The sequence below is a fragment of the Sander vitreus genome, chromosome 9 (genome assembly GCF_031162955.1).
Source record: "Sander vitreus isolate 19-12246 chromosome 9, sanVit1, whole genome shotgun sequence".
NCBI lineage: Eukaryota > Metazoa > Chordata > Actinopteri > Perciformes > Percidae > Sander > Sander vitreus.
The window spans coordinates 3,683,837-3,699,514 of record NC_135863.1 but is presented as its reverse complement, the minus strand read 5'-3'; the positions used below and the strand labels follow the sequence as shown (position 1 = coordinate 3,699,514).

The 15,678-nt window shown below is 39.1% G+C and overlaps 1 protein-coding gene across 1 annotated transcript; it reads left to right on the top strand.

The window, feature by feature from the left end:
• The first annotated feature begins 372 nt into the window (after positions 1 to 372).
• LOC144523931 (thiamine transporter 1-like) lies at positions 373 to 14,345 on the top strand. Its single transcript, XM_078259900.1, has 5 exons — positions 373 to 564; positions 4,197 to 4,947; positions 11,623 to 11,815; positions 13,188 to 13,329; positions 14,181 to 14,345. The coding sequence occupies exons 1-5, from the start codon at positions 373 to 375 to the stop codon at positions 14,343 to 14,345; spliced, it is 1,443 nt and encodes a 480-aa protein (XP_078116026.1).
• Positions 14,346 to 15,678: the final 1,333 nt, after the last annotated feature.

Genomic DNA, 15,678 nt, shown 5'->3' with positions numbered 1-15,678 from the left:
AGACCCACACTTATACATATTCCTCGGCTTGACTTCCACCCCTTCCTCAATATATGCAGGAATGAGGGTGTTTTGTAAGACAGAGGAGGAGACAGTATTTATTATAACCTGCTGGAGCCCCAGGGACTCACCACCTCATATTTCATCTTAATATATCCTCACTCACAGCCTCATAATTTTTTCTGTCTTGCCGTAGCCAGGAAAACTTCAGAGGAGAGAAACAACAATGGCAAAGCAGGTGACTCGGTGTTCTCAATCAGTCTCACCTTGGCCTTATCTGTGGCTTCCATATCTCAACAGATTAAACTGCCTAAATTAGACTGTGCTCTCGATGGACACAGCGAGACGTCCCGGGGGAGCCGAAGAGGAACGATGGGTTTTTGCTGGAGCGGGGAGTGTGGCAGCAGGCCTTGCTGGGCAGGCCATTATATGCCCTGCCATGCTGGTTGGGTGGGCCCCACTGTGCCGCTCTGCATCTATGGATTCTGCTCCATGATGAGGCCTATAGAGCCCTTCATGACAGAGTTTCTCACGGGAACTTACAAGAATCTCACCACCGAGCAGGTGAGGTACTGAGCTATGAAATGAGATATGTGACTGCTGTACAATGATGGACGCCTTAGGTTAGTAGATTTGCTCAGTTTTTGTATTTATGTACGTACCATGAATCATGTAAATGAAGTCATGAATATAAAGTTTGAATCACAATAATGGATGTTTAGGTTTTAAGGTATACTTGTTCATGTATGCTCAATATATTTATATACCATCACCACCAATATCCATGCCATTAGGACATATTACTATTCTGTTAATCACTTCAGTGGCATTCAGATAGCCATGCTTCTGAAGTATTAAGCCTTTAGTAAACAGTTTTAATTGGAGATGATATTTTGTACAACACCGCCCAATAACCTTGAAGAAAGATTTTTGGCCATTGGCTTTTTCGGCTTTCCTTTCATCCTTCCAAAAAATCAAAAGCACAATAGCTCCAGTATCAGCCCCTAATGGCTGCGGTGTCATTACGTGCCACAACACAGACAAACTATATATTGGTGATTTGGCTGTTGTTGTAGACTTGTGTGGTCATGGGGGTCGTTTGCAGACATTAGCTTGCCTGTTTCGTAAATACTTAATAACAATTTTTAACATAACATTTACGTATTTCTTCCTTTATGTTTCGTACCTGTCTCCTGACAGGAGTTGGATCAACCAATCAGCTTGTTTGATGATCATTATTGTGTGCATCAGCTCCATACCATAACACACTGCTCTGTGTAAACCCACAGAGGCGTTTTCATGGATCTTTGCTGACATTAAGGGAATCGTAATCAGCCTCATTCTTAATGGGGTTAAAATTGTGAATTGTGTCCAGAGCGTGGCAGTAGAGGAATGATCGAGCTACCAAAAGTATCTAATTTATTCTCTGGGGATTTAGAATATCCACAGCATCATTGCTGAATTTCACCATTACCATTACAATTGATTACAATTGTTGCACACAATGTTAGTCAAGGGGAAAGTTTGATCTAATGGTGGCATGAAAATAAGGTTCAGAAGGTCACTAAAATAAGTAGAATTCCCCCTATGCTGACCAAGAATATACTGTACAAGTAACATATCAAAACAATCTGATCAGTCACTTATATATATTGTCCTTTTCTGGACCAAATAAAAGGACTAACTGACTAATTAACATTCCTACCATCATTCTTCTGTCCCAAAGGGCAAATGTGTAAAATACTTGAGGTTATTAAGACTACCCGTTTGAAGTAAAGCAATCACATGTTTTGTTAATCATTTAACATTTCATCTCAAGAAGAATATTGTGCAGCTGGAGCAAGGTGATGTAAGCATAAACAAGCAGAGCTTTCCTGTTTACACAAGTGAATTCAAAGCGTTTGGAGGCGACTGAAGAGAACAGGAGAGCCTCTACAGTATTACGCCTCACATGGTGGCATCAAGAAGAAACTAAATGGGGGTCCTTCACACCTCTGCAATGACAATCACTTTGTGATGCACAAGGCACTTTGTTCATGCAAATGATGGCAGGTACTCTCAAGGTGTACTCATTTCATGCTCAACCGTGTATGATGCAAATAACTTTTTCAACTTCTGGTCCAGAGTGGCTTTTCCAGATTTCATATGAAGTTGTAGAAATGTACTAAGTTTATGAACAACATACATACCCCATAATTAGAATTTCCTGTTCCAACCATAAAGTACATTTAATAGTAGAGTGAGTAAATTATGCTCAAAGTATATATTAGGCGTTTCAGGAAAGACTACTACCAACATGATACTGTATATTCCTGTTTTCACAACCTGAGGTCTTAAGGTACATTTAGACTGAATACTTACCAACACTGATTTCTGCCTAACTTTTCTTTACAGAATGAATATTTGAGTGTTTTTGCAGTTTACATGTTTATTCACCACAAACACACATGTCTTCACTGTGCAGACTTTAGCGGAAGCTGTTAGCTAGCTAGACCCGGACTGAACTCCGAACTTATCCAAACTCCGTCTTTTTCTCAAATTCAAGCATCTCTATTAAAATGAACATTTGCTTAATCAATGTGAAAAACGTTCAGTTAGCTTTTTCTAGCTATGATAAGGGCAAAACTGAATAAAGTTACCCCGACAACAATGGTACAAAAGTTCTGGTCAAGAGCAGGGACGGTTCTACATTGAATAACACACACCCCCCCCCCCCCCCCAACAACATAAGTGAAAGAGAAAATTATATTTCTCAATTGCACAAATCCTTCATTAGAGCATTTGAAAAACACACTTAAGATAATCCAGTTATTTAACTATAACAATTACAACAGGAAACACACTTTTTAAGGTCAACAATCTCCACAATGAACACAATTCTGCACAAAATATGACAGTATAGGTTATCAGAACTTAAAATAAATATACACTATATACATAAATGTGCCAGCAATATATACAATAAAAATATATATATATATATACAGTCATGTGAAAAAATTAGGACACCCATGCTAAAGTTGACTAAAAAGAGAAATAAAAAAATCATCTTTAGGAAATTGATCTTAATGCCTTAATTAAAAAAATGAGGAAAAATCCAATCTTTAAGGACACCAATTTTCTTTGTGAATGAATAATGTATCGTGAATAAATACATGTTCTTCCTTAAAATACAGGGGGCATAAGTAAGTACAGCCCTATGGCAGGTTTTTATTTTTAAAGGCCAGGATACTATGCATCCTGATGAAGTTCCCTTGGCCTTTGGAATTAAAATAGCCCCACATCATACCTAGAGATTGGCATGGGGTACTTTCCATAAAATCATCTCTCAATGCAAATCAAACCAGCTATTAGGCTAACTGGCATGATAAATGCCGCCCAGGGCGGCTGCCCGTGTCGCCCGTGCCAAAAACCGCCCCTGGTCAAGAGGAAAGTTTGACTGCATGGTAGCACTAAGAAAATTAAGGGGGCACCAAAGTAATTAGGATTTGTACTCTGGGGAAAGATTAATCAATATCTAAACATTATTTAAAATTCAGTTACCATTTTTGGTATAGTCCAATTTTGATATGCCATGTTCCTCAATATTTAAAAAAATACATATTTCCTCAAGGTAATTCTTAAGATTTGAAATTGCAAATAACCAGAAAATAATATATTTTAGAGCACTTCAAGTAAAAGGCATTTAGAGGCAAGGTCATACAAAAGGTGCTATTGAGTTGCATCATGGGAAATAGAATGCAGTGTTTTTGGAGCTTGAACCATACTAGGGAATGAAAATCAGCATAGCTTCACTATCGATTTTGACCTGTATTTTTGAAATCATGTCACTGCCATAAAAAAAGCATCTTTGAAAATGATTTCAGTCAAAGCCAAAGTGGAACACAAAAAACATCTTAATGGGAACAGCAATTTAAGATACATAGTTATGCTTAAAGGGACATGACTTTCAAGCTGGAGCTGTTGTGTTTATTTGCATAAAATGTATCAAGTTGTCACATTATAAGCCGTCACCCATGCCACTTCCTGTTACATCGTGTACATGCATAAGTCATTTTTCATTGACAGTGAATAGAGATAGAACAGCATCTGGTGTGCTGCTGCCATTGTGTTTCTCAGATACTCTTGCAGTCAGCAGTTAGGAATAATTTTTCTAAAAGATAATTAGGTCTCTGTCTGCCTTCCTGTATATCCAGGTGACCAGACAGGTGTATCCTGTGTGGACTTACTCCAGCCTGGTTCTCCTTGTCCCAGTCCTCCTGGTGACAGACTTCCTCAGGTACAAGCCTGTAATCATCCTCCAGGGGCTCTGCTATGTCACCGCGTTTCTGCTGGTGCTAGTTGGCTCGGGGGTCCACTCGGCTCAGTGGGCCTTCTTCAGCTACAGCATTGCCACGGCAGCAGATGTGGCCTATTTCTCCTACATTTACAGTGTGGTGCAAACCACCTATTATCAGAAAGTGACCAGTTATGTCAAAGGGGCCATACTGCTGGGCTACGCTGTGGGGGCTCTGCTGGGTCAAATGCTAGTGTCTGTGGGTGGGGTGTCTTTGTTTTGCTTAGCTTTCATCACTCTCATCTCTGTCTCGGTAGCACTGATGACCTCCTTTTTCCTGCCCAGGCCTCAGACTAGTTTATTTCTTAGGGGAACAGATTGTGCACAACAGAGAAGCTCAGACGAAGACAGTCAAGACTCTGAAAGCCAATACTTTTTCATGTGGGTGAAGACGGCTGCCAACCATGTTGGGAGGATGTTCAGAAGGCTTGCATTGGACTGTAAGGAATGTTATTCCTCTGTGGCTGTGCTCTTCTTCTGCATATGGTCAGCTACAGGGACATGTGGCTTTTACCAGGTTACAGAGTACGTCCAGCTGCTCTGGATTTATATGCAGCCCCACAACTTCACTGCCTATAATGGAGGGGTAGACAGCATCAGCACATTGTCAGGTAACTAATGCACCATTATCAGCACCACTTCAACTTGCTAGAACATTAAGATTATGCTTAATGCCTCAGTTATAATATTCCAATAACATAATAATTAATAATCAAAGCTGCAAGCAGCGATGTACAGGCCTCGCACCTTTATGCGTGTCAGGGTTTTTTGCGGGACGCCAGTCGACGCAGCCTTGCATTTTTGTGTTGACACTGTGAACACAAGTTAGCCTTTATATCCTGCGAGTGTGGGGCGTTGAAAGTGGTGTATTGCAAATGTTGTACCAAGTATAGGGGGCGGGGCAAACAGTCACCAATGAAAAGGGAATGTCTCTGCTGAGTGCAATGATGCCTCACACAAGACCCTACTAACGATTCATGAGATATGAAAGTGACGTGCCAATGATTAAAAAATAATCAAAAATGTAATTGATTGCGCATAATAATAATTCCTTCAGTTTCAATAGGGCCTTCGCCAACGTTTTCAGTGCTCGGGCCTTAGTAACAGTCTCCACTGGTTGCCTGGAAACCTAATGGTGATGATGAGACTTTGAAGTTACTGCTCCCTGCCAAGAAATAGCCCAGCACATAACTCTCGGTAAAGCCTTTTCTACTCTTTGGTTTCTGTGCGTATTGAACAAATGAGAGATAACGTCTTATATATTGAGCTTTAGACATGGTGGTAGGTGGATTTTGTTTGTCCAAACATTTTCTTCAAGGCTTATGGCTGTTATACACATTCCACTACAGAAAATAATTAAATAAACGGACAGAAAGAAAACACAATCCCTTTCTATTATCAGTATTTCACAACCCCTAAAATACAGCAGACAATAAGAGCAGCATTAATTAGACTATTTTATTGCTTGCTCTCATCCCCAGATGGGTATAGCAGCTGCTGCCATCCAGCCAGTACACTTTTATTGATTATAGTACTGATACATTCCTGTATTCCCCAGAAGCCAAAGGCAATTACTCTGTGTAAACCACATCCAGCTGTATGCCTTTCACTTGTAAATGGTTCTGCCCAACATGCAGTCAAGCTGTAGGGCCCTATGGCTGATATTTCCCCAAATATTCCTGTTGTATTGTCCTCTGTTCCACGCTTAGAAAACATCCCTGAGGAAAGAACTTGGTGGAAACCGATATGAAAAAAATATGAATATGGATTACCAGGATGATAAAATATGGCAGAAAAGCACAACATAATTTACTATTTTCTGAGCTTATTAATAACTGTATGTCCTGGAGCTTGAACACAACATGTTTTAGTAGCTCATTAGGATTAAGATAAAACAAAATAGTGTAGGCAGAACAAAGTTTTGTTCAGTTGTATTGTTTTGTACAGTATGATTTTCAAGGAGAGTAGTTACAGGGCACCTCACCCATCTATGTATCTACGGCTTCAAACAGTAATTATGAATCATTTACACTTCAAACATATATTTAAGCCAATGGATAATGTATTTAGGACATAGTCCCAGTCAGGACATTCATTTCCCCAGGTCAGGGATATCCAAGGTTTTTCATTTAATTTGGCAGGAAACTTGCTGAATGCATTTCTGTTTAGATTCAGACCACACACTGGAGCCCAAGGCGTGCAAATTCAAATAGTTCTGCCCCACATACAACACATACAGTATGATGTTATCTAATCAGCGTGAAAAGCCAAACACAGCTTGAGGTCACAAATTTGTCCTCTTCTATGCCACACACATTACAAAATGGTTCATAAGCAGTTGGACCTGCATGCAGCTTGTGTTTGAACCTTCGAAACTGGAGAAACGGATAATGTCACAGTGAAATTGATGATGTCATATGGGTTAACACAAATTGGGCTTAACAGTAAGCCTGCGTTACAATCTGGGGGCATAGAGTTAAAAAGAGGTTGGCATTTAGAGGCAAGGTCATACAAAAGATGCTATTGAGTTGCATCATGGGAAATAGAATGCAGTGTTTTTGGAACTCTAACCATATAAGGGAATGAAAATCAGGATAGATTCACTATAGATTTTGACCTTTGTTTTTTTAGCCACACTAGCAGGCTTGGCAAGGCTCTATGGATGGCCATGTCAGTCAGTCTGTCCACTTCTTCTCCAGACTAAAAAATCCTAATTATGTAATAGGTTGCTTTGGGATTTGGTACTGATATTCATGGTTCCTAGTGGATGAATCCTGATGACAATGGTGATCCCCTAACTTTAAGATCTCTTTAGGACCTCTTGCTGTCACACAGTGGTATAGTCTACGTGATACGCAGGTATATGCAGTATACCCACTAAGAAAGCTCCAGGATTTCCATATACCCACTTAAAAATGCCCAATGACACGCAACAACATACTTTATTATATTTTTGATATATTTTTAATTGTCATCTGTGTTTTTCTTCTACACATAGGCTAAATAATGGCATTTCCACTGTACATTGGTCCATAACAGTGTATCCGAATACAGGAAATTAAGTCGTTGATGCTCAAAACTTTGCGTGGGGGAGGACCCCATCTCCCCCAAAGGCAAATTCTGGCCAATATATATATATACAGTACAGTATACCCACTAGAATACATTGGACTACACCACTGCTGTCACATACAGTATAAAAAATATAGAGTAAGTAGCACTTATCGAAATAAACTGAGATATGAGCAACAATTTGGTATTGAGCATGCACCCCTGCTGTTTGAACATACTGTAGAGCCCAGCTGCATTATTGATCCCTCTCTATGGAGCTGTACGGCTGGCTCCAGCTGACTCCGCTAAGCCTCCAATTGTGTCATTGCTGTGGAAACTGGTCTAATTATTCAGCCTCCATTTGACCCCCCTCTGCTAATCAGAGCCATTGGGGTTGTGTAAGTATGTCTTAAATACACCCAGGCCCGGGTGGTGTCCATGTTAGACTATTAGCACTGATTGACCGTATGGACAACAACTCAAAGGAAATGTACACATTTCAATGAGTGAAGCAATTATATCAAGCATCTCTTTATATTCTAGTGGATAAAGAGCTCTGGGTGAATAGATCCATGTCTCTGAGGACTCAGAGTTTTCCTATTTAAACTCACCTCACATAGAGTGGGGCAAAAGGTATTTAGTCAGCCACCAATTGTGCAAGTTCTCCCACTTAAAAAGATGAGAGAGGCCTGTCATTTTCATTATAGGTACACTTCAACTATGAGAGACAAAAATGAGAAAAAACAATCCAGAAAATCGCATTGTAGGATTTTTAATGAATTTATTTGCAAATTCCTCGGGAAAATACGTATTTGGTCACCTACAAACAAGCAAGATTTCTGCCTCTCACAGACCTAAAACTTCTTCTTTAAGAGGCTCCTCTGTCCTCCACTCGTTACCTGTATTAATGGCACCTGTTTGAACTTGTTATCAGTATAAAAGACACCTGTCCACAACCTCAAACAGTCACACTCCAAACTCCACTATGGCCAAGACCAAAGAGCTGTCAAAGGACACCAGAAACAAAATTGTAGACCTGCACCAGGCTGGGAAGACTGAATCTGCAATAGGTAAGCAGCTTGGTGTGAAGAAATCAACTGTGGGAGAAATTATAAGAAAATGGAAGACATACAAGACCACTAATAATCTCCCTCGATCTGGGGCTCCACGCAAGATCTCACCCCTTGGGGTCAAAATGATCACAAGAACGGTGAGCAAAAATCCCAGAACCACACGGGGGGACCTAGTGAATGACCTGCAGAGAGCTGGGACCAAAGTAACAAAGGCTACCATCAGTAACACACTACGCCACCAGGGACTCAAATCCCGCAGTGCCAGACGTGGAGTTTGCTAGAGAGCATTTGGATGATCCAGAAGAGGATTGGGAGAATGTCATACGGTCAGATGAAACCAAAATAGAACTTTTTGGTAAAAACTCAACTCGTCGTGTTTGGAGGGGAAAGAATGCTCAGTTGCATCCAAAGAACACCATACCTACTGTGAAGCATGGGGGGTGGAAACATCATGTTTTGGGGCTGTTTTTCTGCAAAGGGACCAGGACGACTGATCCGTGTAAAGGAAAAAATGAATGGGGCCATGTATCGAGACATTTTGAGTGAAAACCTCCTTCCATCAGCAAGGGCATTGAAGATGAAACGTGCCTGGGTCTTTCAGCATGACAATGATCCCAAACACACCGCCTGGGCAACGAAGGAGTGGCTTCGTAAGAAGCATTTCAAGGTCCTGGAGTGGCCTAGCCAGTATCCAGATCTCAACCCCATAGAAAATCTTTGGAGGGAGTTGAAAGTCCGTGTTGCCCAGCGACAGCCCCAAAACATCACTGCTCTAGAGGAGATCTGCATGGAGGAATGGGCCAAAATACCAGCAACAGTGTGTGAAAACCTTGTGAAGACTTACAGAAAACGTTTGACCTATGTCATTGCCAACAAAGGGTATATAACAAAGTATTGAGATGAACTTTTGTTATTGACCAAATACTTATTTTCCACCATAATTTGCAAATAAATTCATTAAAAATCCTACAATGTGATTTTCTGGATTTTTTTTCTCATTTTGTCTCTCATAGTTGAAGTGTACCTATGATGAAAATTACAGGCCTCTCTCATTTTTTTAAGTGGGAGAACTTGCAGAATTGGTGGCTGACTAAATACTTTTTTGCCCCACTGTATATGCATTGTGCCACCCTGTGGCTGAAATGAGAAACATCACTTTTTGCTAAATGACTGTAACTTGCTCAGAGTTTAACTAGTTTAATGTGAGGAATTCTATCTATCATGTGTTTTCCTGCTAGTAAACATTGTCATAGTTTCATGTATTAATGATAGAATCTCCCTTTAAAAAGTGATTCTGAGAGACTTTGTGATACAACAAAGACAAAGTTGCTGAATATATGTGTGAAACAAAATTACAAAAGTGAATTTCGTTGGTGAATTTCAACTTTACAAGTGCTTTTGTTTCATTTCTCACAGACAAGCTGCAAAACAAGACGTGCGCCACACAACCAACACTTCCTTTAAACCATATGACTATATAGGTTGTTTATTCCTACCTTCTATTATGACCCGTAGCGTTGGCAAGAAATACGACCCACAGGAGCGCTTTCCATCCTCACATCTAAACATAACGGTCGTTTGGCAACAAAACTACTTTGTTAAGTTGAAAAAAAGTGATTTGGGTTCAAATCAGTAGGGTTAGGGTTAGGGTTAACCTTACTTCACTTCTGGTTTCACATGTAACGTAGTTCCTTTTTATTCCATAAGTAAAACAAAAAACTTGCCATTTTCTTTTCAAACGAGACCCAAACCCTAGTCTCCAGGGTGAAGTCCTGTGTTTGTTTGACTCAAAAAACCTAAATATGAGTCATAATTATCGATTGTACAAACAACTTATAAAGTCGTTTTTCTGTGGAAAACAGTCTCCTACACAACATGACATATATATATATATATATATATATATATATATATATATATATATATATATATAAATTAATCTGAGAAAAAATAACGCGTTAAAAAAATTAACGCAGATTAATCTATTCCATATGGACGTTTGCATACAGACGAAAATCTGGTGCCACTGATATGTCTGCGCTTCTCTCTGATGCTCTGAAACAGACGTTACAGGAAACACAAACCCCGCTGCATGTGACGCTAGTTAACACTATACTCGACAGCAGCTAACGTTAGCTTACCGCTAGCTAGTAGCTGGATTAAACACGGTTACAATGCTGACAGCTAACGCTAAACGGTGTAAAGTTTGACTGTTTTACTGTAGAGGATTCAACACCGGGATGTAACAATCTGCAGCTGCCGTCGGAGAAACAACACAGACAGTTCAATGAAACTGGTAAACTACAGCCTTGTGGTGCATTTGAAGTTATTGTAAATGTCCTTTTCCTATCTGGTTGTTGTTTTCGTCGTTCAACAGCAATTTACTAGTGAAATAAGTTATTGTTATTGCTATACATTATTATTAAATCATTTAATTTTGAACATATGGCCTTAGCAATAAACAAGCCATTCTTTATGTCACCAACTGTTGTTTAGTACCCTTTTTTTTCTTTTCTTTTTTTACTTTCTTAAAAAGTATCGGCTCAGGCACCGTTAATTATGTATGCAATTAATTTCGATTAATTAATCACAGAGTATGTAATTAATTAGATTACATTTTTTAATCGATTGACAGCCCATATATATATATTTTGTATTATTCCATACACACATAATAAATATAATACAACTATATGAGGAATATTATCTTATACCTTACACCATTATCTAACCTTACTACATTTTCTTTTTTTGATTTTGTTAAAGCGAAAAAAAACAACAAGCGAATGTCGACATTAAATGGCAAAACATATTTTTGTGTGTTTTAGTTGTTCAAGATACTCTTTTATAATGTTTCTGTTGTCATCCAGATAACTGTGTTTGTGTGGCAGCTTCATTTCTTTAATTTTGAGTATTGTGGTGATTTTAGAATGTCTGGCAAAATTGCTAAAAGAAATAGAAGGAGCACATAAAGATATCTGCTTGTATTAGTTTATTTCTGTGCCTACATTAAAGAACAAACATAAAAAATATGACCAATAATGAGATATCAGCTAAACAGTTTTTGTACATTGGTCTCTGAGGTCTTTCTTTGCAACCACATGTTTTGCTACTCCTTATTCCCCCCATGCACTGATTCATAGTGATGGTGTTCTCCTTTAGGAGCTGCAGCCACTGTTGCTGTGGGACACATGTCTGTGGAGTGGGCTGTGTGGGGGGAATTGGTCCTGGGGAGTTTCACGTTCCTGATCGCTGGGGCTTTATTCCTAATGGATCTGACTGACAACATCTGGATCAGCTACACATGCTTCTTCATCTTCAAAACAGTCTTCATGCAGCTCTCCACCATCTGCACGTAAGAATGCAATATCGATTTGTCAGCGTCACAACAATTCACAAATGCTGTGTATAAGTGTGAACACATGCAGAAAGCTACTGTGTAGGATTTAAATATGTGATGCCACAAGATGTTCTGTTTTTTAAACAAGTCTAGATGCGCCTTGTGAACCATTATGGGCTGAGAATTATTCTAACCCTATTTAATGTTGTTGAAGCACAGTTAATGACAGAATTGCTTTACTGCACTTTCTTGGGTAATTTAGGCCCCACCCGTGCATAATACTCAGATTGTGTAAAATGTCCACCCTGAGCAAGATATAAATCAATTACATCCATCACTAACACCAACAGTAAAATAATGTTTTGGTTGTTTTCAACCTGGGTTATTTTCCTTTATTTTTTATTATTGTGACATGTGTTTATCTTGTCCATGCTGTGTGGGACTAAATGAAAAACTTTCAGTCGAATCATTTTTAGCTAGGGATGGCAATGTCACTCTGACGGATGGTCGGTCCACCACGTTGGTCCAGTCTGAAATATCTCAACAACTAGATTGCCGTCGTGGTCCCCCCAGAGGATAAATGACTTTAGTGATCACCTTTTTTTCATTTTTAACTTTTAGGTGTAATGTCTCGACAATTTTTTGGATGGATTACCGTGAAATTTGAAACAGATATCCATGTCCGCAGAGGATGAATCCTAATAAAGTTTTAACTTATCCAGTGAAATATCTCTCCATTTAATAGATAGATTGGCCCAAAATTTAGTCCGGACATTCATGGTTTTAGATGATGTATCCTAATGACTATGGTGATCCCCAAACATTTCCTCTAGTGTCTCTCTAGGTTGAAATTTGTTGTGTAATATGTCTATTTTGGATGAATTGACCGGAAACAAACAAAACAGGAGTCAACAGATGAAACCTTGTATTGTCCAATACTTTTGATTATGAATAAATACCTGCAAAACTAATGACATATCCATCCTCCTCAGCTGTACTTTGTGTTTAATGGTAATTAGCAAATGGTGCAAATGTGCACGCTAGAAAAGCCAAACTAAAATGGTGAATATGGTTAATATAACCTAGCATGTGAACATTGTAATTTTGAGCATAATAATATACTGACGTTAGAATAAAGCTCATGTACAGCATCACAGGTCCATTACCATGGGCTTTGTCCTGTTATAATGAAGGTGGTATGGACACCTTATTATAGTTTTCAAAATGTATCCTATTCTGATTCATCATTGTTTCCATATTTGATTGTCCTTTGTTGTATGTCCTTCATATAAACCCTTGACAATAAAATAAGTAATAACTGAATTAATCTTAGCATATTAGCAAACTTTCATTTTCCTGTTTAGCATCTCATGTATGTATATTTCAGTTTTCAGATAGCCAAGAAGCTGAATAGGGAGCGCTACGCATTGGTATTTGGCATCAACAGTTTTGTGGGCACAGTCCTCCAGAGTGTCCTCACCGCCATCGTCATTAGCACCAAGTCTGTGCAGCTTACCATCACCTCACAGGTACGGCAGTAGGCTACTCACAAATCATACAATGAGTTTAGGAGATGATTTGAGATAATTCTTATGACCATGTACTGTACATTGTAAGTACAATATTGAGTAGTCTATATCGACAACGTTTCACTTCCGGGATTGTTCAGGTGCCGCCGAAAATTCCGCTGGAAGTTCCATAATTTCTGCCAGCTATCCGTCGCCTTCCGCTTTCTTTGTGTTGGCATTTTAAACTCTGGTGGATTTCTGAGGACTATGGTTAACTGCTCCTCAGATCTCTGCAGGGTAAATCCAGACAGCTAGCTAGACTATCTGTCCAATCTGAGTTTTCTGTTGCACGACTAAGACAACCTTTGAACGTACATGTTCCACCAAAACAAGTTCCTTCTCGAGGGATGGTTGCTCCGACCATCCCTTAAAGGCGCCCAAGATGATTGTGATTGCTTTAAATAAATGTCAATAAACCAGAACAAGTTTTTCCTCCTATCCCGGAATGCTGTCTGGACTAGCCAGACCCACCTCCGCAGCGCTGTAGAGGAAGGTCTGGCAATGCAAGACTAAAGATTGAGTTATAGGAACTTTTTAACACTGGGGTTATGAAGAGCTTTTACAATGAGTTAGACATTGAAGAATATGAATACAAAGGAGAGGAAACAGCATTTGAATAAATAAATGAAATATGCAATTAAAAGAGTACTGCTAAAAAAAAGCCTTTGAATAAAAACAAAGGATGCTGTTTAAAGGGCATTCAATGAACACACAGGGGAAAACCAGAGACAAAAAAGAATGATTGGATGAATGAATTCATATATTTGTAAGTCATCATCCACCGTGCAAGTAATCTTCTCATGTCTTTTCAGTTCCTGATATACGCCTCGTTCTTTGTTGCCATTTCCTTGCTGTTCACAGTCAGAGGTGTGTACACTGTGCTCCACATGAAGCGTTCTGCTGGAGGCAACCAGGCAGAGAGAGCCAGCAACCTGCCAGAGGCCTCACATGTGTGTGGTGGAAATTCTTATACATAGGGTGAGATCTGAAATAAGGCTTCACTCAACAACGTCTTTTAAGTATTTATTCTTTGTGCAAAGAAGGTTCAGTTCATCAGGAGAGTCTGAGAGAATGAACAAAGAGTTTTGGGAAAGAAGCATCCTTATCTAGTTTCTATAAGGCTGAAAGGGAAGGGAGGGAGGGAAAGTCTGGTCTGAACCAGTTCTGACTATCAGGGAATAGCAACTTGTGTAATTTAAAGGTCAAGGAGCACTAACACCTCATCTACTTAGAAACATTTGTGCTGAAGGCAGAAACTGTAAAATGTTAAAGCAATAGAACAACACACCTGTAATTTATCATTAATTAAACAGCAAAAATGTAAATTGCCAATACATGCGTGAAGACCCTCAAAAGAACATAAGGATTGTTTTCATTATTAATTGTCATCAATTATTAAAGAAGCGGCAGTAGCATATGTTTTTGGAGATGCTTACATACAGTCTATGTACATCAATATATGCAATTCATCAAAAAGTGACTGTGGTTGAGTTATTAATCAGTGTGTCATCAGAAGGATCCAACCTATCGATTCTATAGACGTGCTCTGACTGAAATAGTGAAAGTGCAATACTTAGATATGGCCACTAGAGGACACTACCTGCACAATATAAAACAAGAATACTACAACACTACATAGCAGCTCTGTTTATGTAATCTGAACACAGAAATGTTAGATAATCATTATGTATGTATGTTTTCAAAGTAAATATAACTAATATGCCAGGATAAGTGAACTATGCAGGTTTTAGACATTTAAAGTTCTGAATCTTAGAAGTCTTTCCAGATGCTGACATGTTGAAATCTATATTTCCGATATTTGTATGTCTGTTTGTGTTTATTCATGTGTGTAAATATGCCTGATCCACATTGGGTCTAATGTTTGCTTCTTGTGTTTGTGGTTGATTAATAAGAAGATCTACTAACACGATTACCGAAGGCACAATAGCTAGCTGATACTTATCAGGCTGTCATGATCATTTATGTAAACTCTGCTGCACAGCCTTCCCAGCACAAACAGCCTGCTGTCATTACTCGGTGCATATCATTCGAACACTGTGTCTACTCTTACTTACTGTAAAGCGATACTTCCTGATTTTCTTATGACATCCAAAATCCCTCAAAATGAATCGCTGGTGATGTTTTGACGCTTCATCAGCAACACGCTAGGGGTACATTTTGTGAGTTTGAGGCACTGTTAGGTGCAATAGGAAGCATATCTTTAGGCAACATGTTGCCAGGTCATTTTGTTTTAGGCTTTGTTCAAAAAATCTGATTCAGTCTGCTTCGTGTGTGTGTGTGTGTGTGTGT